Source organism: Abrus precatorius, unplaced genomic scaffold, assembly GCF_003935025.1.
Source record: "Abrus precatorius isolate BTA unplaced genomic scaffold, Abrus_2018 Scaffold10, whole genome shotgun sequence".
NCBI classification, from domain to species: Eukaryota; Viridiplantae; Streptophyta; class Magnoliopsida; order Fabales; family Fabaceae; genus Abrus; species Abrus precatorius.
Genome location: NW_020874292.1, coordinates 5,784,569 through 5,812,059, shown reverse-complemented (window position 1 = coordinate 5,812,059; position 27,491 = coordinate 5,784,569). Strand labels below are relative to the sequence as shown.

Here is a 27,491-nt window from a genome sequence, read left to right as displayed (position 1 = left end):
AAACTTTAAAAAATTATTTAAAAATATATAAAAAAGCTCAGTTTGGATAAACTTTTACGAAAAAATTCATAAATTAAAAATATTTATAATAGAAAAACATATATTACTTTTAATAAATTTAATTTAATTTAATTTTTTATATTAATTTTTATAAAAACTTTTCTAAATTCATTTTGCTTGATAAATACTATCATTCCAGTAACTTTATGAGGAAGTGGAATCCAAACTAATGAAAATATAATTTGGCGGCTCATACGAAATAAAATGTTGCTTATAATTATAAATTAATCAATTGACCTCTTAGGTTTACTGGATTTAGTTGAATGCTCACTCAGTTCTGACGCGATATGCATAACTTTTGTGTGTTTATACATTGGTCTTTTTTTTTATCTTTTTTTCATTTCTACAAACTGTACAAAAACCGTGGGACAAGAACACCCATTAATGTTAAACTTTGAAGAGAAACCAGCAACCCTCTACATAACTTTGTAACACAAAAATTATAAAAATCACATAGATCTTACTTTTCTCACTCTAGTAACATATTCTTCATTGTTAATTAAAACTTATTAAAATTCAAAAAATATAAAAGAAAAAAATACTATTTTAAAAGTGACATTCACATGATTTTTATAATAAAAATGTGTGATAAAAAAATATATAGCTAGCAATTCTTCTAAATTCTGAATGCCAATCGTCAAAACAAATTCAAAAAAGAAAGAGAAAAAGGAACCTAATAATCGAATAGGCTGAACAAGTTCGGTGACGGTTGCGGAGAAACCACGGCTACGGAAAGAAAACCCGAAGGACTCGCCATGAAGCTACTCGCTGACCAAAAATCGTTCAAATACGACACTGTTTGAGCCTCACTCACCGGCGAAAACACTTCCGGGGGAATCGGCGGCAAGGTTCCCGGCTCCGGCGACAATATACCGGGAAATTGACCCATTTCCACTCCTTCTCCCAACATCAACATCATATCATCATCTCCGCTCTGAAAAACCCTTTCTCTTTCCTTCTCCGAGGGACTTGTCTTCTCGATTGAGGCCAGTCTCGCCGCCGGCGACAAGTCTCCTCGTCCGGCTGAGGGCTCGTCGGAGGAGGCTCCGGTGAGCCGCTGCACGACGTCCATGAAGTCGCCAGGGGTGACGTGGATTACTTTGGGAGACACGGAGTAGATTATCACGGGTTCCCGTTGTTGTTGTTCCGGCGGCGCGTGATGGTGTGCGATCGGTGGCGGCGGAGGCAGTGGCGGCTTCTTGATTTTGTGGGATACTTTGCTGACTTTGAGAGGAGGAGGGCGTGGGCCTTGTATTTGAAGCTCTTTCTTCGACGGTGGGGTTCCGCCGGCTGGAAACTCCGGCGAGTTCATGTGGAGGATGAAGAAGATCGGAGTTTGGACCTAAAATAAAGTAAAACAAAAGGAAGCGTTTGGGAGCGATTAATTTACTTTTTTCTTTTAGGCACCAAAGAAATTGAATAGATATAATATAATGCTCATTTGTTGACTTTGTGGCTCGGTGTTGTTGACTCCAACTATGATTTTGTGTTTAACATCATCAGTGATTTGCTCATGTTTTGAAATTTGTATCGCCATTTAAAATAGTGTCTATAATTAATTGAAGTACTCCTATATTTTTTATTTATTTATCAGCTTAGAAATAAGATAAGAGTCCAATTAAGAATTTCAAAATAAATAATTTGATTAATTATATTACAATGCACTTACTATCAGAAGTGGTTGTAGTTTGATTTTTGTTGTTTTAAATGTAATATTTAAAATTATTTAGCCTGTTTTAATTAAAAACAGCTTAGATTGAAATGAACGATTTTATTTTTATGTATTTACTTTCATGCATGCAATTAATAATAAACAAAACTAGAAATGTATATAATTGTAATAAAAAGTTAATTTAAATTATTAATTATGACTTTTAATTTATAAATATTTGTTCAAATAAACTGGAAAACTGCTTTAAGGAATGAGTATTGAAATAAAACTAATGTACACCTTAATAAAACTGCTGTAACGATGTTTAAATTTTCTAATTATATTACTCTGAGTTTTGCGACAATTTTATGAACGAAGTTGTATTTGAGTGTATAAGGTCAGTTTGAATTAGACTTAATTGAATTTAAAATTTAATTTAATCTAATAAAAAATCTTTTAAATTTGAAATGACAAATTTATTGAAGAATTTTGACAATCAAAAGCATTAATAAACCTTATAATTTGTTAACAAAAAATTATGAATAAAATTAATCTCTCTTAAATTAATAAATATATAAAAAGAATATCATCGACAATAACTGCATAAGCAAAATGTAATATGAATCGAAAACATTAACTCACTGGTTAAAAATTAATAATAATGTGTAATTTAGTATATTTCATGTATCTGATTTAATCTCTTTCGCTTGGCCAATACACTGTATTCAAACTCTTCATTTAACACGAGAGGTGGGCATATAAGGGCTAATATTGTACATATTTAGGGTATTTTTTTTATTAATAATTAATTAAAATTATTTTAAAAATAATAAATAATTGAAGTATGTACATTTTTTTAACAAAGTCTAATATATATATATATATATATATATATATATATATATATATATATATATATATATATAATTTTACAGTGACTTAATTAACTTATGTAAAGGCTAATTATAATATAACTCTTTATCATAAGCACAACGGAGCAAGTTAGATATTTAGGGTTTAGGGCTGTTTTTTTTTTTTTTACAGTGACTTTTAAGAGTACGAATTATTTTTATGATAAACTTAGACCGAGTCATACGTTAAATTACATTTTAACTCGACACAGAATTAAATTTTAATTTAATAATTAATTTTAAAATAAAATTAATAAATGATTATTAAATTATATAAAAAAGTATAACTTAGAACCGATACAATTTAATCTATGACATATGTATATGTACGTGTTTGGATGTATTAAGGTATCTCACCATGTGATACCTAAAAACTAATTTAAAGTGTGGAAATTAATAGAGGGAAGTTTCCTTATCTAGCCATATTATTTTCCACATATACAATCAGAAGCTAGACCTTGGTCTAAACATTGAAAAACCTTATCATCCATTATTAGTTGCATTGGGTTTTATTAATTAAAAAATGAACAAGTAATGTGAGAGAAGCTACAACCCAACTTGGTTATTATACAAGTCAAATAAAGAATTTTTAAAACTATGCTTAGTTAGAAAGGTCATATATCAAACATTTAAATATTTTTTAAACGCCCATATATAGTCCACAGATTCATTCATGAATATGAATATCTTAATGTAAATTAGCAGTCATAAAATTAAAGACAAATAAGAAGAGCTGTTTTTTTTCATTAACATTAGATAAACCTATAAAAAGCATACATCTATATTAAATAGTAGTTTTATATGTAAGAACTATACAACCCATTTAAGATGTTTTTCTTAAAGGTTGGATTGGTTTATTTCCACGCCCATATATTCCACAATTTCAACCCACAAAGTAAAATAAGGCATATATTTATGGTCGTATTCCACTGAAATGGGATTCATCCATTTATTATAAGGTTTGAACAAAAGGAGTAGGCAGAAAAAATGAACAAAGGCAATAGTTTATTTTAATGTACATTTAGTAATTAGACTAAGAAGCATCATCATATAACGGTGGATTTTGCTTTCAAACTCTATGATTCGTTCATCCACCTCTTCCAAATGCTTTACCTTTTGAAAAAAAAAACAAAACAAAATCCTATGACATGCAATAGAAGTTCAAAAAACAATCATTGAATTACGGAAAAGGGAATAAGGAAATTTCAACAAATTAAAAATATAAATCCTAATTGATCTAAAAATAGAAAATTTAAAAAGACCTGGTTACATACAATTCCACGAATGATATCACATTGTAATTGCCCTATACATATACTGTGCCATTAAAGAGCAAACGTGCCTATATCAAAGTCTAAAAAGTTTTGTCAAAATCCAATGCCAATGAATTGTTAAATCTTTTTTCAGCTGTTATTGCCTTAATTTCACGCCATTAAATCAATATTTTATTTTTACACTGCATTTTTCACATTTTCCTTTATCAAATAAGGGTATACATACAACGAGTTGGGAAAAAAAAAATCTGCATTTATCTAAATAAAAAATTTTACAAGATCATTTTTCTTGATTTGAACAGAATTATCTCATACTTATAAACAACAAATATTAATATTAATATAAATATAATATTGTTATACAAAATATTATCTATTAAGTCTTGAACTTTTATTTCTAGTATATAATTGCTTAAAAATATGTAAGTTTTAAACCAAAAATATATCAAGACTAGGCTGAGATAATCCAAATTATAAGAATCTGTCCTCAAAACACATAGGATTTAATTTTGAAAACCCGAACTTGTCAAAATTAATATCTGGTCTAGACAAATAGCAAGAAAGTAAAAATCATAAATTGCAAGTGTAAATTCATCATAAACTCTTTAAACTTGAGGAGTCAATTCGTGATATTTGACCTTAAATAATAAAACTTTAAAATGTATAAATATAACTAAAATAAAGTTTATCTTTTTCAATACTTTTTTTTGTCAAAAGTACCTGTATAATGTAAAAGATACTTATTATTTTATTATAACAAATGTAATGGGAATTTCAATTTCAATTTCAATTCAACAACTAAAAGTAAAACTTTCTTTTAATATTAACAAATTCATGAATTACTGCTATTTATTTGTGTTGGGTTATGTATGGAACAAATTATAATTCTCAACATTTTTAACCTGAATATAAATATAAAAAATATATTTATATTGTTGTTAATGCACATTTTGTATTTATCATTGATGTATGTAATAAAATATACATTTATGATTTAAAAATATTTGATGCACTTTTAATGTTGTTTGCTTTTCCAATTTAAGAAAAAGTATATATTACTATAAAAATAAAATCATATACTTTACTCTAAAACTGGTAAGAATAAGATAAAAACCTAATAAAACTAGAATACTAGCTAATTGTATTATATCAATAAATATACCTTTTTTCTATTTATGTATAGTATAATTAATCATCTAGTATAATACAGTGTTAGGTTAGAAAGAAATGGAAGAGAGAATTATTTTATATTTGATTCAATGTTTTAAAAATAAAAGATGAGTTTAAAATCTCTTTTTCACTCGACTTTAACTCACTCATCCAAAGGTGAGGAGATTCACTAAAGAGAGAAATTTTATAATTAATTAGATAAAATTCTTCTTAAATTAATAGATGTATTTAACCATCATAAATATATGATAATAAATTTGTTTATTTTTCTTCTTTCATCTTCTTTTTTTAATTAAATAAGTTATTTTTTTGTTTATTGAAAATTTTCTTTTTTTTAGACTATAGGCATTTTTTATTTAAATAATATTTTTTAATTGGGGCAAAATTATTATAGTTAACAATTTTTTTTGACTGAACAGTTAATACAGTTACATTTATAAAAACTCAAATTCAAGACCATAATTTAAGCTGAAACGACCTCCTTCAGTTAGTTAATGTGTTTAATAATTTTCTTTCTCTCTTTTTATTTGAATTAAATAGTAAATTTTTATGTTTAATAAAAAATTCATGTACTTTTAGTTGTACTTTGTTTTATAAATTTAGAGAAGAAAATTATGGCATTATGATATAATGTATATTTATTTAAGTATAGTATGATATTATTATGAAAAGATTAACTTAAATAAGTATTATTAAAAAATATTAAAACTTGGTAAAAATTGATAAACTTCAAACAGTGATTAATTGTCTTATATCATGTGCAAATACTTATTTTTCTCTATTTATGATGTATAGAACTAATAGAATGTGTTTTAAAATATTTGTTTTTGAAATTAATGCACTTTTAATCCATTTACCATTTTAAAAGAGTAACTAAAAAACAAACGTAAAATTTTAAAAATGTAATACAATATATATTTATTGATTAATCATGCAAAAAATTAAATTAAATAAATACTATTAAATTATTGTTATTTTCATTAAGATGTAATGCAAAAATTATAAGAAAATAAACTTTACGAGTAAGTTAAAATAATAATTACATGTGTTAAATCACTATATGTATTTATTTTCTTTCATTTATGATCAACATAAGCAATAAAATATATTTTTATGATTTATTAAACATTCATATATTTTAATTTTTATTTATTTCATAAAATTTGAAAAAAAATAACTACCAAAAAGTATAAGATAATATAATTTTTTGTATTAAGATTTAAGTATGCATCTATGCATAATTATCATACAAATTCAAAAGTGAAGTAAATAAAAATATAATTTTATTAATCTCGTACTGAAGATAGTATTTATTGTACTTTTATAATTCTAATAAAATAATTGTATATATTTTTTATAAAATATTTTTATTTATTGATGCTTAAAATCAATCCTACAGCCTACAGGTTAAGATTAACAAAAATCCATAAAAATTTGATAAAAATATTTAGTATTATAATATGGATACATTAACATTTGTTTTTCTGTAAGCTTTTATTTGAACTGTGTTTATCACATCGTTCAGTTATTTGGTATATTTTTAACATTAATTATCATTAAAAATATTTTGAAATAAAATAATAAGTTTGAAATTATTACAAATAATTGAAATTGAAGAGAAAATATACATTTATTATTTATATATTTATTTTTAATTATTAAAATTATTGATAAGATGTATTATATGATTTGTAACTTTGTTTGTTTTTTTTAGTTATCTTTAAATATGTTATTACTTAATAATAAATTATTTTAAAACAACAATTGCGTATAGAAATGGAAAAAAGTCATAATAGGATATAAATTAATTTGGATTAATATTTTTCTTATGATAACATAACAAGTAATTTCAGCAAAGCCTTAATTAATTTGTAGTAGTTAAGATATCGATCTAAAGCAAATTGTACCATTTTGATTTGTATATATGTCAGGTTTATTTTTTTTTCCTCTTAGCATGATATTTACATATGTACAGTTTACAAACTTTGAATTAGAATTGTGGTAAATTCCAAATGTAGCCAATTCCTTAGTTATCTTTTTGGTGAGTAAATAATTTTTAATTTGTTGCTAGTGGTTTCATTTAAAGACAAGTAACATAAAAATGTGCATTATATTAACCCATATCCTAAAATAAATGTTGGATTTTTAGCGCGCCTAACTAATATAATTGAAAAAGAAAAAAGAAAATATAGTAATTAATGGACAGTCATTTAAAACTCGTAATAAGCATAATTTATAAAATAAATTTATGGCCATAAATTAATAAGAACACAAAAGGGAAAAAACCAAGATCATTCGATGAATGATAGAACTAAATTATCTCTTTGCATATCAAGACACTCAGATCCTTAACGAAAAAAAAGGAAAAAAATGGTAGAATAAGCATAGGTTAAATTAAATTTCATTATTTTTTTAGCAATTTTTACATTAGAATATATTTTTTCCGTTTTCGAAAATCAAAAGTATTGAAAATATAACAATATATTATTTCATGTGATTTTTAATGCACTTTAATATAATTTTAATGTACTGTTTTTTTATTAATTAATGCTCTAAAAATACTACTAGTTAATATAATATTCTATTTTAAAATTATATTTTTCCAAGATAAAATGAACTTTGGAAAAGTCTATTATGTAAAAAATTGTTTTTTTACATGATTAAGGTAATTTATTTTAAAAATTGTTTTACTATTGTAACTTTTGAAAAAAAATTACGAATTGAGTATAAACCATAGAAGTAGAGTACAAATTAGCTAACTCAGAGTTGATGTAGAAATGTAAGGCCATGTTATATTTACATGTATATAGTTAATTTATTTGAACAGAAAATTCTGTAACGATTTTTAACATGTGTACATTTTTTTAGATCAACAACAATTACGAATCACAAATAAGAATAAATTTTAAGATATATTAAGTATAATTATTTACCATCAGAAATTTTCTAAATATAAAAAGAGTTAGAAAAATGCTCAGACTTTCCACAAATTTGTAGGCATAAACAAAATAAAAAAAGGTTAGTCGTATTCCACATCTACAACTTTGATTAATTTTTCAAAATTTTCAGAAGTTACACTGATTATGTAATTTTAAATAAAAAATTCCTTACAAAATCCTATAAATGAACATGTTAATGTTGGTACATTTTCTTAAAAGATAATAATGTTATTAACTTTAAACAAACATTGCATAAATATTTCTTTTTCAACAACTTTTAGTGTTATAAATAATTGATTTTGAATACTTCCCCAACTATTTTAAGACTTTAAAAGATAAAATAATACTTTAAATATTATTTCAAAACTATTAAAAAAATATTTTACTTTCTAAAACCCTAAAGTCGATTATTTGAGCCTAAGTCACATTAAAAAAAAGATACAAACTATTCGAACACGTATTACAGTTTTATGAAAATATCGCAATGCAAAAAAAAAAATACAATATGTTTTCATCTTCAGTATTACATAACCCACAAGCTTTTGAGTGAATCTAACAATCTACGTTTGGTCAAGTTTTTTTTGGCGTACTGACCTTCCAAATCTTGGCTAAGGCCTGCACTAGACCAGCTCCAAACCACTACCTGCATTAAAAAAATGATAAATGTAGTGATAAATAAATTGTACATTATAGTTCTTGTAAACATCACACTTTTATGGCAACATGTTATTTACATTTTTTCTCGTCCTCTTATTCTCTACAGTTTCACACAACTGCTGTTGTAAATATTTCTCCCATAAAAACAATTGTCTTCTCTAAAGAATTTCTCATACACAGTCAACTCATCTCAAATCTTTCATTATTTATCACTCCCACGTCTCCTTACTAAAAATAATCTTAAGTATAAATTTGTCAATGCAATATTTCTTGTCCATTTATTCTTTTAAAAACTAAAAGAACAACAATTACCAAGTACTCATATAATAGTAGAATATATCTACCCATTAGCTTGCTTACAGATCCACACTAGTTCCTTGAACAGGCTGAAGATCAATGAGCTACTTTCAAAGAAATTAATATATCTACACATGGTTTATATCACGCTCATAACATATTAAAGTACAATGAGTTTAGAAACTTTAAATCTCTTCAAATCTATTTACCTATCAAGTAACATTTGCACTTTAATCTTAGTTTATTAATTTTCATTCAATCTTAAATTTATTATTTTATCATAACATTTTCTTTATTTTTTTCACAAATTATCAATATAATAGTACTTATCATTACCATTCTTCTTATTTTTTTTTATTTTAAATTTTTTTAATAACATGTTCAATGTTATTTGATAAAATTTCAAAATTACAAAAAATGTAAATAGTTTTTAAAATTTGTTATGTAAAATCAATTTTAAAATAAACCTTATAATTTTCCATCAAATGTAATTTTATTGATTAAATTAATATAATATTTTGTTCAATGATAAAAAAATTTATAAAACAGAGAAAAAGAAAATTAAAAGTATGCTCTTGACAAAAAATCAACAAAATTATAAATTTATTTTCTTTGTAAATTAAAGTAATTAAAATACAATATAAGTTCATTTATATAATTTTATTTTATTTAAAAATAAAATTAAAAATTATCATATACTTTTTAAGATGATGAAATATTTAAAATAAATTATAATTTTAGAAGAGTTAATTATTTAAAAATAAATATAATTAATTTTTGTTAGTATAATTAAGTTTAATTTTTTATATACGGATAAAATTTTCTCATATTAGTATAAGTCTAAAAACTCTTACACTTAATCTAAGTCTTTCATTTATATCTAAAGATGAGTAAAGTAATAAATTATAATCCGTTAAATGTAGATTAAATTAAAAGTTCAAATTAATTGTAAGAGTTTTTAGACTTACACTAATATTAAAAGATTCTTCCGCTTTTATATATTTTATACTAATTAACTAGTTTAAAAGACTAATTTTATTGTATACTTTTTAAATTCAAATATCCAACTTGTCAACTTATATTTATTTCTTTCTAATATTTTTTATAAGAAATAAATTTAAATATTTTCTTGATCTCCTTATTATAAAAAATATATAACATATTTAAAATAAATTAATTATTGAATTTCTTTTATATTATTATTTTATTGTTAAATATATGTTTAATAAGACAACGAGTAGATCAACTATATCATTTAATATTATAAGTAATTTTAAAATAAAATTTATATTTATAAAAAATATAAGTAAATTAATTATTTTCTTTAATTCTAGTGATATAATTTTTTTTATTTTTTATAAATAAAACCAGATAGAGTATTCTTTAATTTTTAACTTTTAAATTTAGTGTTTCAACTAATTTATTTATTAGTTTCATCAAAATATCTGAATAACTTAAAAAATTGTTGCATATTAAAGTAAAACTCATTTTTCAAATAAGTTTAATTTAATTAAATAAATTTAAAATTAGTTTATTTTTTCCAAACACACTATAAACTTATATAAGAAAAACTTATCTCCAATGTATTGAGTGGAAAGATACCGCAAACTCAAAACATTTTTTTATTTTTACTTGGAAAACAGCTCATAATTATTAATTGTTTAAAATTTCGAACAATAAACTAAAAGGATCAACATTTATTAAATCGGGGAATCCGAAGAGCACGACATCACATTAATTTTTTTTAATAAATGTCACATTAGATTTTGCAATCAATAAATTAGTTATTACATGCATACAGTTCGGTCATTAAATTATATCTTAAATAGTAAAAAACAAAGCAACGTGCACAGTGGCTAAGATAAATTTTTAATAATTTTTAATGTGTTTAAATATAAAGTACATCATATTAAATATTAAATATATTATTATAAAAAGCATGCAGTAAATACTTTTTATGAATTTGTAATATTAAATATTTACATTTTTAATTAGAAAAAATATTATTAACTTTTTTAACATGTATGTTTATTCACTGAAATGTTTTAAAAAAACAGGATAATTAATATGAACACAATAAATTAACAATTTCCAATGCTATCATCGTACGACGTTTTCAAATTCTGTTATATTTTAATTATTGCTTTGTGCGCAATAGTTAATAAATTTAAAATAAAAAATATTAAAAAGTTTTAGATTTAAAACCATTCACTAAACTCTACTTCTATTTATAAAAACATTTTAAGTAAATTACACAATTTGAGACAAAATATTAAGGTTAATTAATAAGAAAAATAATTATGATATTTTAGATTTATTTCTATTTAACAATAAATTTTACTATCGTATTAATGTTAATTATTTAAAATTTTTAAAAATCAGTAATTATGATAAAAAAAATATAAAGAGTATTAAATATTACTAAAATATTATATTAAAAATTATAAAAAATTAAAGGAAATAGTAATTTTTTCTTTTAGTCAAAAATTTGAAAAAATTGAAATGAACAGAACGTCAGAAGGTTGACCAATCAACGAGGCCATTTTCGTCTCATCAAGCGCAGAAACGGCTACGACTCGGTGAGAAAACACGGAACAGTGCGCATTGTTCACGCATAAGAGTTAGTGCGCAAACCTGGTGCACGATAGTACAACCAATCATAACTCTCCACGTCATGGGTCGTAGCATTAACCTTCTTCCACCAGGATGTGCAACACTCTCCCGCGAGAGAGAGAAGTATAAAAGAAAAAGAAAAAAAGAAAAGAAAAGAAAAAAACAAACAAACAAACCCGTTTTTTCTTTTTCCATTTTTTTTTCACCTTCGTCTCCACAGTTCACACCATTCTCGTCTGCCTCTATAGCGAGAGCTCGGAAAAACGTTTCTTCCAAAATTCCAATTCTACCCTCACATCTTCTCGAATTTTCCAATCCGCATGGCTCCTGCCACCTCATCCCCGTCGGCTCAGCGGCACATCGGCTTCAGCCGGCGCACGCAGGCGCCGCGCCACCCGCGCCGTCCGCCGGACGCACCTCCCGCGAAGAAGTACAAGTCGATGACGGAGATAATGGCGAAGGCGCCGTACGCGGTGGTGGAGCGCGATAATTACAGCGACCTGACCTGCGAGCAATGTGGCTCCGGCGAGCTGCCGGAAGAGCTGCTGCTGTGCGATAAATGCGACAAAGGCTTTCATATGAAATGCGTGAGGCCAATCGTCGTGAGGGTTCCGATTGGATCGTGGCTTTGTCCCAAGTGTTCTGGAGAGAGGAGAGTGCGGAGTAAGGGATTCTCTTCTTCGTTCTCGAAACGTGTTTCTTTCCGTTCACATGTTTTTCTCGTGAGCGATGATGAATGTGGCATTGTTTCTGCGCGTTTCAGGTTTCTCTCAGAAGAAGATAATTAATTTCTTCGGGATTCAGAAGTGTTCTGATGATGTTACAGACAAAGGTTCTTCTTCTCAGGGTAATGTGATGAAATTCAGACATGTTTGTTCGTTATCAACGACACCTTTTATTCTCACTCTGTCTCTTTTCTTTTTGTTTATTTGAATCATTTTAATAATAATTTTGAGAACTCACATTCAGTCTGGCTATTTGGCTTGTTCTTGTGAGTCGAGTTTTTAATCGATTTTTGGCTTTGTGAAGGTAATGTGGGTTGAATTTGGTTTCAGGCTTGATATACAATTGCCGCACCAAATTAAATGCGAAAAATAATTCTACATCAGAGCCTGGCTCATGAATTATATGTGTTGTATAGCTTGTGTCTTTCGAGTTTATTAGAGACATGAATGAGTTCATGTAACGGTCTTTTCGAATTTGTACTAACCTCTTGCGAATGCAGCATGCATGTTTGGATGAGGGCTTAATGTTCTCGAGCCTTTTGGAATGCAGTTCCATGGTTGTGGAGTGTTTCTTTCGAACTTATGCAGGATATGGGAGTACAGACGTTTCTGTTGCAGAGCTATGCAAATTTTAAGCTTGATTTGCTATAGATTGTGTTGGTTATTGATAGATATTACCAAATGGACAATTATGTTGGATTTACTGTGCCTATATAAGTAGAATAATTAAAGCTACCTGCATAGATTGTGGTTGAGTTGAGTGAACAGATAGCTACTGAAGTTTTTTATTTTATTCCTTATACATGCCTCTCTTTTTCATGATGACATTTAAGTTTGACTCGAAGAAATATGGTATTAGATGAAAGTATTCATCTTTTAATTTCTGTTGCATGTCAATTTGAAAATGATTGGTGAGTCAGCTGCTAGGTCATATTTTCCAAGCTTGCAGATTTTGGAGCAGTTGATCTCATTCAGTATCTCTCGTAATACGGCAAAAAAAGCAAATAAATTGTCTAACTGTTTAGCATTCGTTCTAGGAGTCTTTCTTTTTTTTCTTGAGGTTCTTAAACAGTAAAATGATAATATTGTTCATCTAAAATTGTCTTCGCAAATTCTATGGGGATGATGGCTAGGTGGCTATTCACATCCACTTGGCCAGCCTAGATCATGCTTGTAGAGAAGTGTCCTTGACCTATTTTTTGTTTCTTTCATTAATAACCCTGAATTCCCTTGGCTTTGTATGAGAATGCACTGATACCTCATTTAATTCAAAAGTTATGTGAACCTACTAATATTTATATAAAGGACATTAACTGCAGTAGGTCAAATTTAAGAGTATTAAATTGCTGTTTTCTAAATGAATGCCATAATATGATTCTTTTGAATCATATTATCTTCATTTGTAACTCAGAAGTGAAAGTACCAATGCTTGGAATAGATACATCAAAAGGCTGTAAACAATTCTTAACAACTCAAATACTAAGTGCTTTAGTTGAAGGAACAAGAAAAATTGAAATCGATGCTGGAGCCATGATTTATATGTGACATTAGATTGATTTGAAAAAAGCAATCTATGATTTGACAATACATGGAGTTACTATGGGAACTTTTCATGGAAACTAGAAAGAATTCTGGCTTACTTTAGAAAAAGTTTGATACACTACATTTGCGTGAACTCTTCATTATAAGTAATGGAGGCAACACAATAAATAATGCATATTAGTAATCCCTTTGCATATTTGTTCCCTCAGGTTTTTGTTGAAGTATATTCCTGTATGCTTTTGTTTCCTAGACTGGGCAAAAAGGCCTATGTTCTTGTTTGTTTCTATTGCACGCAGGATGTACCGTGAATCTTTAGATATGTTTTTATTGGTAAAGGAGGCAAAAAAGATAGTTTATATTTTCTTAAAATTTTATGATCTTGTATTGAAATCATGCTTTTAATATTCAGGTAATTTTTAAGGGTACTCTAAAGTATACTTATGCCTCAACTTTGTGGAATGTCTATATAATTATCAACATATTATATCTGATTGAAAGATATTTTCCTTTATTTATCTGTTTTGGACTTGTAGATGCAAAGAAACGCCGGAAACGTTCAGGATCTCTGGTTTTACAAAAGAAAAAGAGGAGGTTGTTACCCTTTGTTCCTACAAAAGATTCTGCCCGGAGATTGAATCAGATGCGTTCCCTTGCTTCTGCTTTAACAGCACTACGTATGGAATTCAGTGATCACCTCACATACTTGCCTGGAATGGCTCCTAGATCCGCTAATCAATCCACACTAGAAAATGGTGGCATGCAGGTTTCAACTAATTAATTTTCTTATAGATTTTTTACCCCTAGAAGTGGACATGTGACAAACAGGTTAATTTATTAGTTTGCACATCTCCATCACTGTGTTCTAGTTTGATAGAATGTTTTATATTGTTTCATCTTAGGTTCTATCCAAGGAAGATATGGAGACCGTAGAACACTGCAGAGCTATGTCTAAAAGAGGCGAATGCGCACCCTTTATGGTTGTTTATGATTCACATGAAGGGTACTCATCTTGAACTCATCGCCATGAAGTGGGAAATCAACTTATGGTACCTTAATACTTAGTGGACTTCTCTTGATATTGTGATGTAGCTATACCGTGGAGGCTGATGGCCCAATTAAGGATATGACGATTATTGCTGAATACACTGGCGATGTGGATTACATTAAGAACCGGGAACGTGATGATTGTGACAGTATGATGACCCTTCTTCTTGCTTCAGATCCTTGTGAAGGTCTTGTTATCTGTGCTGATAAACGTGGAAACATTGCTCGATTTATCAGTGGTATCAACAATCATACACAGTAAGTCTGTTTCATTTATCTCATGGCAAGACTTGAATAAAGAGAATAGAACACGAGAATAGAGGAAAAAATTAAAAGGAACTTTTCACGTAAGATTCCTCCTTTCATGTGGACATACTTCTTTTAGTCTTATTAATAAGTGGTTTGGCTTTGGCATGCTCTTTAAAGAACTCAACTTTTTAGGATCAAACTTTACCTTTTTAACGCATGCAATAAATTGCTAATTTTGAGGTTTCTTGCATTTAAAGCACATCCAATTTGTATGCAGGGAAGGTAGGAAGAAGCAGAACTGTAAATGTGTGAGATACAGTGTTAATGGTGAATGCAGGGTCTTTTTGGTTGCTACTCGTGATATTTCTAAGGGGGAGAGGCTTTATTATGATTATAATGGTTATGAGCATGAATACCCGACTCATCATTTTGTCTGAGTGAAAGTCATAAATACTTCCTAAGAATCTTAAAGAACAGGGACGCAAATTTAGATCCTTGGGAAAGCATTTATTTTCTTGAAAATTTTAACTCATTGTTCTTGCAGACTCAACAAATTTTTTCCTGAATTGTTGCCATGGGCAATTCATTGTAATTTATGCCATAGAGCTGACCCAATTATGTGGCTTAAAAATGAATAGAGTACCCTAGGAAAACTTTCTTCATTTAGGTTAAATCTCAAAAGATCAGATGAGATATTCAGTTTTTTTCAACACAGTTTTAAAGAATTTAAAAGATTGTTAGATTTTACTTTGAAGATATTGCATTCAAGTTTTATTTTCTTTTCTTTATCATTTATTAGTTCCTTTAAATACTGGTTTTGAATGAAATATTGGTTAATCCTGTTTTGTATGCCCCTAAGCCTTGAGAAATCAGGGGTATGGAGATACTTGAAAACGCATTTTTAGAGATCTCTCTCCATTTAAAAAATACATCTTTAGTGCATCCGAAAGACGGCCTAGACATGTTCTTTTGTTAAAATTGTATATGCGTGATCACCTTTTCAAATGGAAATGTGTATTCTCTTGCAGATATCCTGATTTTAAATGAATTTAATGCTGGAAATACAGTAATTGATATACGGAGGTTAAAGTATTTGTTCTATTAGATTTTATGGGGCGTATACATATCCATTTTTTTTTACTGTATACATATCCATTTAGTGAATTATAATTTTGTGATTCGTATGAACTCTATACCATGTCTTACATTGATTGAGGATGCCACATTGACTTGTAGTTCAACATGTGTGTTTTGTACTAGACGAATTGTTTATACTTGAGCTAGAGAGAATAGAATAACAATTCTTAGTTTACGAAAATCTTTAATTTTGGATTTAGGACTTCGATGTTTATAAGAATTATTAATGGGGCATTTTAAAACTATTCGTTGAGGACTACATACTTTTTTGAGATAGGATATATGTTTATCCCTTGTTTGGTCATTACTGCGTATGGTTTATTTTGTATGGAGAGATTTTCTTGGGTCAATAAGTGGAGAGATGTAATAACTCTCCGGCTCTCCCGCTAAAGCTGGAGGGCCTTTTGCTTGATTTTAAATATGAATATTTTATTATATTCTGTTCTAGGTTTCCTTTGTTTTAGATCTCCCTTTACCAGTAGATTCATAGGTTGCTGCAATATTTGGTTAATTATATATAAGGTTGTCTAAATTGTGTATGGTCGCACTATTTTTCTTTCGGAACAAATATTGTATTATGTCTCTATTATTTTTGAGTTTGTGGGAGTTAATTTACTCAAGACATAGGCAAAACCTGGTAACATGGGCAAACAATTTAGGTTATTGTCTTAGACTTCGCCAACAAAGGCGTTGGGAGTACATGTCATCTGGTTTCAACTTTCAAATAGCTCACTCTTAATGCTGTTGGTGCAACTATCAGTAACATGCATCGTTTTGTACTCTTTATATCACATAAAAAGTCGAAGAACTTATGCACACGTCTTCACATTATGAAATAAAATCAACTTCCTAATCATTTGGATAAAGGCCAACCCAAAATTCCACGGAAAGTAAGCAATCCCAAAGTTCGAATTTTGTGAGGAAAAAAAAAACATTATGAGAGCTAATTTAATCACGTTATACTGTTCTTAACTTGATCAGAATTATTTTTTGTGGAAGCTACTTGTGATCCTGAATAAAAAAAACCCTAATGTATCTAACCGTATATGAGAACTGCTTTAATAGATTTTGGAAAATTTTCACAAAATCCTTTTCATATAGATTCTTAAATTTCTAAAATATTTAAGAATGAATGTGAATAAAATCAATGTTTACCCAGATATATCATTCAATATGTCATTAGTTTTGTGGGAGGTCTCCCATTTTTGGTGTTAGCAATCTAATCAAGGATTTCGGTCCAAGGCATCTAGTCCGCAAAAGAAGAAAAACAGAGTTAGGTCAAAAATCCCCTGGAAATTTTATTGCAGAAGTGCGAAGGTTCTATCTCCTTAAGGCTAAGTTTGGGTGTTTAGATATCTAATGAAATGAGATAGGATAAAATAGAATGTGGTGAAATTGAACACAATAAAGTTACTATTTCATTATTTAGATATTTAGAGGGAAAAAAAAGAGTATTAGATGGAATGGGAAAAAAAAAAAAACACATTTTAGTTCCACTGCATTTATCATTTTCTAAACAAAATATATAACAGAACTTAGTATCTTTCGATCCATTAGAATATGTCGAAGCTTGTTTCCAGTTCCTCCTCTTGCTGTTAGTGGCGTCAGTTGGGTTCAGTTGTGAATGTTTGAGTTTTAACATATCCAAAAATAGCGTGTTTGTTCAACTTTGAGGGTTGAGTTGGTGTAAAAGTCTTCAACCAGCACACTACGGATTGTTTTCCAGAGTTAGAACTACACAAAGTTATTAATTGATATAAATATTTAAATTTCTTTTCATTTTATTTTTATATAAAATTTTATAAAATTAATCTATTTATAAGATCCTTCAAACTAATGATTAGATTGATTAATTCATATTTCATAAAAAATTATTAACTAATGTAAATATCTAAATTGTTTATGTAACAACGAAGTTAATATTTTTAGATTGTTATATTCAAACTAATGATTAGATTGATTAATTCATATTTCATAAAAAATTATTAACTAATGTAAATATCTAAATTATTTATGTAACAACGAAGTTAATATTTTTAGTTTGTTATATGTTTATTTAAAAATTAAAAGTTTCTAGATCATGTTTTATTTCATTTGTGTTTATTTTACTCTGAATATCCTTCATGTTAAGATATTGGTACTCTTAAAGATTTATTTATAATTTCAGTGAGCATTCTGGACAATATTTTCAATTAAGATATATGTTATAACTTATAAAGTATAAAATACATAAAAATAATAGTAAAAAAATTATTAAATTAGCTCTTCAAAATAAATTAAAGCTTAGGGTGATATACAAATCTTGATACAATTCTTACTTGTTGAATTACACTTGATCAATTGCTAATTTAGTTGATTTTTTTAACATTTCAAATATAAACTTCAGAATTAATGAGTTATTTTTTCATAACATTTGAATATTAGATCGGTTCACCCCTTATATTTCACAACACATCAAAGTCTATATATGTCATATTATTTGTAATCACAACTTAATACTTGAAAATCTAACTAATTTGTTACCTATTGTATGAATATCTTTTTTTATCTTCCACGTGATCCTTTAGATACAGTTTATAAGTTTATAATTTTTAAATAATTTACATATTTTGTAGTTTGTTTTTTTTTTTTTTTACTAAAAAAATCTTGCCCTAAATTAATTTTTAAATATTTAAATTATTATCACATACATTTTCTTTTTTTAAAAAAAATTGAAACAATAAAAATTAACTTGATGATAAATTAATTTAAAAATTAAAATTTAACTAAATTAATTTGCTTGGATAACTAAAATGATGAAAAAATTATAATAAAACATAACGTTGATAGATTAATGTGCTAATAATTCAAGTTCTTATAAAATATGGATCCGGATCCTCTCATGTTCTGGCGCAAACATGAGCGTCATGTCCAAATTCGCTTAAGCGAATTTCCAATGGCTTAAGCGAATTTAAGTGAATTTTCGCTTAAGCCAAAGTTTTTAGCTTAAGCGACGCATTTATGGAATCCTGGCTTCAAAGCGAGGCCAAGCGAGAGTTGGAGATTATTCGCTTAAGCGATAAATCACCGCTTAAGCGAATATGGAATCGCTTCGTTTCGCTCAAGCGAGCCTTGTCTCATATTAAGCGAATTTGGAACAGAGAGCCATGTATTGCAGGGAAGGTACTCGCTTAAGCTATTGTATATTCGCTTAAGCGAATACGTTATTGGCTTAAGCGGATGCAAGCGAATTTGGGACAGAGAGCACTGATTCACAGAACCATAAATCGCTTAAGCTAATTTGGGTTCGCTTAAGCGAATGGATGCATAGCTTAAGCCAAACTTGTGAGGTTGGAGCGAAATTAAAATAGCTTAAGCGAATTTGAGGACTTAAGCGAATTATGCAGAAATTGGAAAAATTATGCAGAAAGTAACAGCATGTCAAAATTTTACAAAATTGCTTATCAAAATCAAATTCACTCATCCAGAAATAGTTACTACATTAAATAAATATGTGGCAAAAAAACAATATGGATAAAGAGTCTATTCCATTAATGGTCCATAATTGTTCATAATGAAATATACACAAAAAGGATTCATTACTACATAGGCAATTCAAAAACAAAAGAAGCAGAGTCATCCAGGCCAGAACAACAGAATCAAATATCATCCAGGCCAGAATCATTGATATCATGAAGTGGTCCCTACAAGATAAGAAGATATATTAGGAACCAACATCAAAGAATAGACAATGTAAAGTTAAGTTGAAAATTATTACTCTCAACAAATCTGTGAAACTTAATTGAGTAAGTAATGTGTGAGGGGGATTATAAGTTGGAGGTGCCGAACAATGTACTTCAAGTGGATGACAAACCATTGGTTGATATTCCTATAACATATTAACATCCATATTATTATATTATATGGTTATAATATGGAAGTTAACTGAATTGTATATATTTGGTATATATTTGGTATTCAAAATCATTATATAAAAGAACCTGAGATGTTGATTGATCTAAAATTGGAGTTATGCTCTTCTTTCTATTTGCTTGTAGCTCAACCCAACTTTTGAAACGTTTATTCCCTTTCCTCTTAGTGCTTGGTCGGAGCTTGAATCCCCTAGGTTGTGTACCATTATTATTGGCCGACATTTGTGCATCATCCTTATATTTATCCGTAAGACTATTTGTTTGTAGTCGAAGCTTTGTGATTTTGCTAATTAAGTTGTTAATATTGTCATCAACTAGCTGACAATATTCTTCTGAAGTAGAAACGTCACAGGCCAACCTAATCATTTTACCTGCTAGGTGACGGTATCGACGTATGGTACTAAGTTTAGGATCTCCTTCTACCTATGTTCCTTTGACATTATGAATAATCCCACTACGACCATGTGTTGTTCATCTCTTAAGTATGTATTTATTAGGGATAACTTTCACATCACTGGCTTCAAACACTTTCAATGCATGACAACAAAGTATGCCAAATGTTTCAAACTTCTTACAAGAGCAATATATAGTGCTTGAGGAAGGTTCAAACGTAACTGTCCATGATCTTTGTTGATGGACTTTAGTAATCACATATTCAACCAAAGGAGGAGTTGCAATCCTTTGTGAGATGCTACAAGCTAAGAATTGAGCAAACTGGTCTTGGAATAAGTTAAATATTGTATGTGTGTAAACCTTGGCCATTTGTATTAAGATTGGTGAAACCTCATACCGCAACATGGGTAGCTTATAGCGAAAGTCGTACTCATGTTTCAGCTCATTGTAACGCTTGTCTTCGACAACTCGTTCAAAGTGAGCAAAGAATTGTTTGATACCAACACCAGGTTTCATACATGCCTTAAAATCAGAGTTTAGACTTTCACTTAATTGAGTACTTCGCATTCCAAGGGTGAACACATCCTTGAGATAACATGATGCCCATTTCTCCTTTATGGAATAAAGTGAAGTAATCCATGAATTTTCTTCAACATTATATTCTGTTATGAGACTTCTCTATGCATCTTCAAACTCAATTGAAGTATCAAAGTCATACATGCATTTTTTCAAATCTCTTAAAAAATAACTTTCTCCTTTCATCAAATTGCCAAGGTGTTTTATGCCATTTTGCATTAAATGCCATGTGCATAAAGCATGATGTGTATAAGGCATTATTTGGACAATTGCCTTGGCCATAGCTTGATCTTGGTCTGTAAAAATTGTTTGAGGTTGTTTTTGATTGTGTGCTTCCAAGAATGTCTCAAATAACCACTTAAAGGATTCTGCTGTTTCATCATACAACAGGGCTGCCCTAAAGATAACAACACCTTGATAATGATTAAAACCTGAAAACAAGGTTAGAGGTCTATTAGTTTGGTTGGTGCAATATGTAGTGTCTAATGATATGACTTCACCAAAACACCTGTAATCAATTACCATCTTCGCATCTGCCCAAAAAACATTTGTGATTTGTTCCTCAGCATCCATTTGGTATGCATGAAAAAATGATGGGTTCTCAATTAACTGTCGCTGAAAGCATTCCATTAAGCAACCAACTTCTCCATATAACATTCCCCTTTGTCTCTTAGCCTTCAAATAATTTTTTGCATCCAGAGGAGTATAGCCAACATTAGTTCGATGTCCTGCAAGTGTGCTCATTAGCTGAAATGAGGATTTTTGTTGCAATCCTGAGGACTCGGCCAAATCGATTTGATGAGCTTGGACTTCAGTTATGTTACGATGTGAAGCAAGCATGTGTGTTGTTTCTGGAACTTGTAATGGGTGATTATGCTCTTCAACAAACTCATGTACAACATATTTGTTGTTGCTTCCTAAAAATAATGTTATTCTTACAAGACAATCAGTCCTAGTTTCTGCCCTGGGCTTCATCACTGTTCTTTTATCATCTTTTCGATGTCCCTCTTTACAACAAACATACCGACAAGATGAAATAACACCATCAACCTTTCGCCTATTCCAGTATTGTTTCCTCACACCAAATCCTGTTATCCTTCCATATTCACACCAATATTTCCATGCTGCTTCAAGAGTGTCAAACTGTAACCCAACACGTGGCTTCCATGCAACATCCATGCATTCCATTTCCTTTTTAGAACAAAAATTCAAGAAGAAACATCATAACCATTGAATCCTCAAAATGAATAAGGTAAATGAAAAACACAATGTCAAATAAATGTGCTTCTTTACACTATCGTTTACGTTGTCAGATTAGCCCTTGGTTGTTGTTGACGTCGGTTGGCAGGACCTTCCCTAGTATAATCATAGTAGCAGAATTATCATACTGGTCCTTTCTTAAGTGAATGATGTAGATATAAAAAGTGTCAAATTATATCAAATGCACACACGAGAAAATAAGTACACACTACATAGAAGGGAAGAATGAAGCAAGCCTTTATTACTTCCAGTATACGTCAATGCAGTGAGCTTTTGGCGCCACTTAGAAAATTCATCCGCTTAAGCGAACATTTTTCGCTTAAGCAAAATTCCACTTAACTTAGTCGCTTAAGCGACAATTTGTTAACAGTATTTTTCGCTTAAGCATATACTCGCTTAAGCGAAAAAACTTAGCTTAAGCGAAATTTGTGACGGTTAACTTCTTCACAGTTCAAAGTAGCCTTGAATCTTCAAGACTTCTCATTTCACAATACCTGTGTTCTGTGTTCTGAAATTTCTCCTTCCTTCTCCCACCTCAAAACCCTAAACCCAGTAGATTTCATTCCAAACTGTTTAAAATTAGGTACTTTCTTCTTAACCTGTAAAATGAATGCAATTTGTTTTTTAAATGAAAGTTCCATTGTCAGTCTTGTATATGATACATGCAAACTACTCTGAAACATGTATTTTTTATTTTGTAATGTGATAACAAACTAGATGTTTTGATTATTTCTTCCTCACTGTCATTTGGGTACCCACCATGTTCATTTTGTACGCTGTTAAAATCGCTTAAGCGATTTGGTTGTCATACCTGAAATCCACAGGCTCAAAGACCGCTTAAGCGGATTTATTTAGCTTAAGCGAATCACATATGTTCAGTCATTTATAACACTGAAGTGAAATAACATGTCAGGTTCATTTAGGATATTGACTGATCGATTTTTAATCTAAAATTCATGATTTTATTTCTTATTTTAATTTCAGCATGGCACCTAAGAAGTCAATTCCTCAAAGAAAAAGGCAAAGACCTGAGGTTGGACAAAGTTCACATCAAAATGAAGTTATGGATGACCAAGAGGCACTAGAAACACAAACACATACACCAGTCTTATCATGGGATAGATTTAGGTTCAGAACTAGGGTAAAGGCTGAAAGATACATTCAATTGGAGCAAAGAGAATTACTACCTGAGAGGAAAGTAGTATTAGAACAAGGAGAGTATGATGAATTTATGCAGGAAATTGTCAGAAGGAAATGGCAATATTTGATAAATCTTCCTAACCAAATACATGAAAATATTGTGAAAGAATTTTACGCAAATGCATGGCCGTTGATACCAGATAAGTCAGAGAGGAAGTCCTGGGTTCGTAGGCAAACAATTGCTTATGATAGGGAGGCTATTTCTGCACTTTTAGGCAATCCTATGACCTTACCAGAAGGAGAGCTTTGCCAATACCAACAACGCAGAAGGAGATTTTTAGGTTTTGTAGACCAGGAGGTAGCTAAGATCTTATGCATCCCCGGGAAAACCTTTGAGACAAATGCTGTTGGAAAGGCAATGAGGTTTAAGAGGCAAAGTTTAAATACTTTAGCATAAATCTGGACATCGTTTCTCTTTGCCAACATAGCCCCCACCACACACACCTCAGATGTTCGCATGCCTCGAGCATATCTAATTTATAGCTTCATGGAGAAGTTAACTGTGGACATAGCAGCAATCATTTCAGATGAAATCCACCAATTTATCATGTCCAACACCTCCACTACTGCAGTAGCGACAAAGCCTTTGGGTTTTCCTGCTTTGATTACTACTTTATGTGCTTCACAAGGTGTTACGATTCCCGACTGCTCCAACCAAACAATTAAATTGAAGAAACCTATAAGTTCTCAATTCATCAGAAATTACTGCATTAATCCATTAGAGCATCCTAATCCAGCTTCTTCTCAGCCAACCTCATCTGCAGCACCTGCAGCGACACCACCAACAACTACACCATCCATGCCTCACATGCAAAATACAGATTTTGGTATCATACACCATTTGACTCATAGAGAACAACAAAACGCAGCAAACAACCGAGCGTACACGCAGCTGAATGAGGATTTTTACAAGTAAACTTTATTTAAAGAATTTCTTTTACATACTATTTGGATATATTTAATTTGTTTAACATAACCCTCATTTTGTCAATTCACAGGTTTACATTACACCAACATCATGGAGAGACTTCTGTTTTCCCTTGGCGTACACCTGAAACTTTTGCAAGTATTGTATCCTGGCCTGGAGACACCCCAACTTTCCTAACTGAACACCAATTTGCACAGGATGATATTGTCCACCCAGAGGAGGGAGTTAACGAAGATATACAGGGAAATCAACTAGTGGTTGAAGACCAAGCACAAGAACAATTTGGAGAGGATGGGGATAATGCTACATACAATGACGAACAACATAATGAAGACTTCAATGACCAAGACTATGTGGCAGACATGATCAATCTTTAGTCCTCAAATTATTTATGGATGTATTTACTTTGAAATATTTCCTATTTTGTCATGGATTTAGTTTTGTATATGCTTTCATTTTGAACAATTATATTTTATTAATGGAATGGACTTAAGTTTTTATCCATGTTATGCTGGTAAAATCAATTGATATTTTGAAGTGTATTGAATAATGATATTTGATTCTGTTGTTCTGGAATAGAATGGTTAGGAATGGCTCTGCTTCTTTTGTTTTTTAATTGCCTATGTAGCAATGTCACTTTCTGCATAATTCGCTTAAGCCCTCAAATTCGCTTAAGCTATTTTAATTGCGCTCCAACCTCACAAGTTTGGCTTAAGCTATGCATCCATTCGCTTAAGCGAACCCAAATTAGCTTAAGCGATTTATGGTTCTGTGAATCAGTGCTATCTGTCCCAAATTCGCTTGCATCCGCTTAAGCTAATAACGTATTCGCTTAAGCGAATATACAATAGCTTAAGCGAGTACCTTCCCTGCAATACATGGCTCTCTGTTCCAAATTCGCTTAATATGAGACAAGGCTCGCTTGAGCGAAACGGAGCGATTCCATATTTGCTTAAGCGGTGATTTATCGCTTAAGCGGATAATCTCCAACTCTCGCTTGGCCTCGCTTTGAAGCCAGGATTCCATAAATGCGTCGCTTAAGCTAAAAACTTTGGCTTAAGTGAAAATTCACTTAAATTCGCTTAAGCCGTTGGAAATTTGCTTAAGCGAATTTGGACAAGATGCTCATGTTTGCGCCAGAACATGAGAGGATCTGGATCTGTAAAATATTAATTTAAATGACTAAAATATTTAAAAGATTTAATTTATAACACTTTAGCCTTTAAAAATTAAATTATTTTTTCAGAATAATTATATATAATATTATATATTGAGTCAATTATGTCATATTCAAACGACCAAATTTTACCACCAAATATCTATCAGTTAACATTGCGTCTTGATTTCAGTCCAATAAATATTGTTGCGTCCATTCGTGTCTCTAACCGAGTAGCTATATATTTTGCTAAATTTATTCTTCTCGCTATGATTTTGAAAAACATAAAAAAACATGAACTTACCATACCAAGTTATATGTACGTCACATATTATTGACATAATTTAATTTTAATATATTATTAATATAAAAATATTTACATTATTAATTAATTAAAAATTATATTAGATATCTTTTGTAAATAAATTATTATGAAAGTAAAAATAATTAAATTATATAAAAAATTATAATTAAATAATTAAATAATTTTTTTACTCAATATGTTTAAATAAAATTCTTATTGATATGTGTCTAAAATAACTCTACATGTAACTCCATTAGTACCAAATCGTTTAAATAACTAAAGACATACATATAATATAAATTATAGAAGGACTCCTAAAAATTTGTTGAGTAAATGATATTTTTATCACTATTGTTTATAAAATTTATTAAAATAATTTTTAATTAAGTAAAATATTATTTTCATTTTTAATATATTATATCATAATTATTTTAATTCATAATATAGATAATTGTTAATATTTTAATTTATATCGTCACTTAAACAATAATTATTTTAATGAAGAAGTTGACTTAACATATTAAATATTACTAGGATAAAATATTTAATATTTAATAATAATATAAAAATTAATTTAACTCTCATAAAAAGTTTAGAGAATATTTAAAAATTAAGTTGAAATCATATATTATCATTAAATATTAAATATTATATTCAATTCATATTTAACATATTAAGTAAATTATTTTTTTTAATTTAGTGACTATTTTAATAAATCTTAAAAATTATAAAAACTAAAATAATTATATACTAAAATGTGATGAAAATTAAAATAATATTTTGTTTAATTTAGTGATTATTTTGATAAATTATAAAAGTTAAATGAAAAATTATATATGTTAATGAATAAAATAATATTTTATTTAATTCAAGAATTATTTTCACAAATCCTAAAAATAATAAAGATAAAAATATAATGTCTTCTCAAAATTGTATGAAAATTCAGCAAGTGTACAGTAGCAGTGCAGTACCCGTGACATCGCCAGAGAAACAGTGTTTTGGGAACGGGAATGTCAAGGGTACGCCCATGTTCGTTTGAATATTTCCTTTTATACTTGTAATAAAAAATATTTTTTTTATTTTTAATAAGGATTATCGTTTAAATTGATTTACGGATATTTAAAATTAATTTTACCAAAAAAAATGTAAGTAAAATTTAAATTATACAGACATTAGTTAATTTATCAAAATAAAATAAAATATTCATTTTCAACATTCACTCTTTTTTGCATCCTCTTATGAAATTAAATTTTCAAAGTGATATTACATCCAAAATTTATTTTTCAAAGGTAATTAAATATATTCTGAAAATTAAAATTTTAAAAAATTATAACTTATTTTTAATTTAATTTCTAAAATATATATTTCAAACTTAAATTACAAAATTAATTTATAATCAATTTCAAAATTTAACTTTTTAAAATTAAATACATTTTAAAAACATGTATAAATCAGAAAAAATTTCTACACAATAAAATGGAGGTGAAAGAAGAA

General features: G+C 28.8%; 3 protein-coding genes across 4 annotated transcripts; 1 reads left to right on the top strand and 2 right to left on the bottom strand.

Annotated features, from left to right (window-relative positions):
- Positions 1-733: 733 nt before the first annotated feature.
- On the bottom strand, positions 734-1,380 carry LOC113850490 (protein MKS1-like). The gene has a single exon (XM_027481055.1). It carries the CDS (start codon positions 1,370-1,372, stop codon positions 734-736), a length of 639 nt encoding a protein of 212 aa, XP_027336856.1. The 5' UTR covers positions 1,373-1,380.
- A 10,401-nt stretch (positions 1,381-11,781) lies between these two features.
- Positions 11,782-15,646, top strand: LOC113852974 (probable Histone-lysine N-methyltransferase ATXR5). Of its 2 annotated transcripts, none has more exons than XM_027483401.1 (6): positions 11,782-12,235; positions 12,336-12,424; positions 14,381-14,602; positions 14,739-14,839; positions 14,929-15,141; positions 15,410-15,569. In XM_027483401.1, exons 1-6 carry the CDS (start codon positions 11,893-11,895, stop codon positions 15,567-15,569), a joined length of 1,128 nt encoding a protein of 375 aa, XP_027339202.1. In that variant the 5' UTR covers positions 11,782-11,892. The 2 variants fall into 2 exon arrangements, with proteins under 2 accessions (XP_027339202.1, XP_027339201.1); XM_027483400.1 differs by having other exon boundaries at positions 11,893-12,235; positions 12,336-12,419; positions 14,373-14,602; positions 15,410-15,646.
- Positions 15,647-19,907: 4,261 nt separating this feature from the next.
- LOC113850480 (protein FAR1-RELATED SEQUENCE 5-like) lies at positions 19,908-22,337 on the bottom strand. Its single transcript, XM_027481045.1, has 4 exons — positions 21,423-22,337; positions 20,964-21,185; positions 20,250-20,603; positions 19,908-19,952 (listed from the first exon to the last, which is right to left on the bottom strand). Exons 1-4 carry the CDS (start codon positions 22,335-22,337, stop codon positions 19,908-19,910), a joined length of 1,536 nt encoding a protein of 511 aa, XP_027336846.1.
- Positions 22,338-27,491: the final 5,154 nt, after the last annotated feature.

Excerpts from the sequence above, each read along its gene's own strand:
- LOC113852974 (XM_027483400.1), top strand. The coding sequence starts at position 11,893 with ATGGCTCCTGCCACCTCATCCCCGTCGGCTCAGCGGCACATCGGCTTC. Across the intron at positions 12,236-12,335 it reads TGGAGAGAGGAGAGTGCGGA|GTTTCTCTCAGAAGAAGATA; the intron begins GTAAGGGATTCT and ends TGCGCGTTTCAG. Across the intron at positions 14,603-14,738 it reads TAGAAAATGGTGGCATGCAG|GTTCTATCCAAGGAAGATAT; the intron begins GTTTCAACTAAT and ends GTTTCATCTTAG.
- LOC113850490 (XM_027481055.1), bottom strand. The coding sequence starts at position 1,372 with ATGAACTCGCCGGAGTTTCCAGCCGGCGGAACCCCACCGTCGAAGAAA.
- LOC113850480 (XM_027481045.1), bottom strand. The coding sequence starts at position 22,337 with ATGGAATGCATGGATGTTGCATGGAAGCCACGTGTTGGGTTACAGTTT. Across the intron at positions 20,604-20,963 it reads TACCCATGTTGCGGTATGAG|GTAGAAGGAGATCCTAAACT; the intron begins GTTTCACCAATC and ends AAAGGAACATAG. Across the intron at positions 19,953-20,249 it reads TAGATCAATCAACATCTCAG|GGACCACTTCATGATATCAA; the intron begins GTTCTTTTATAT and ends CTTATCTTGTAG.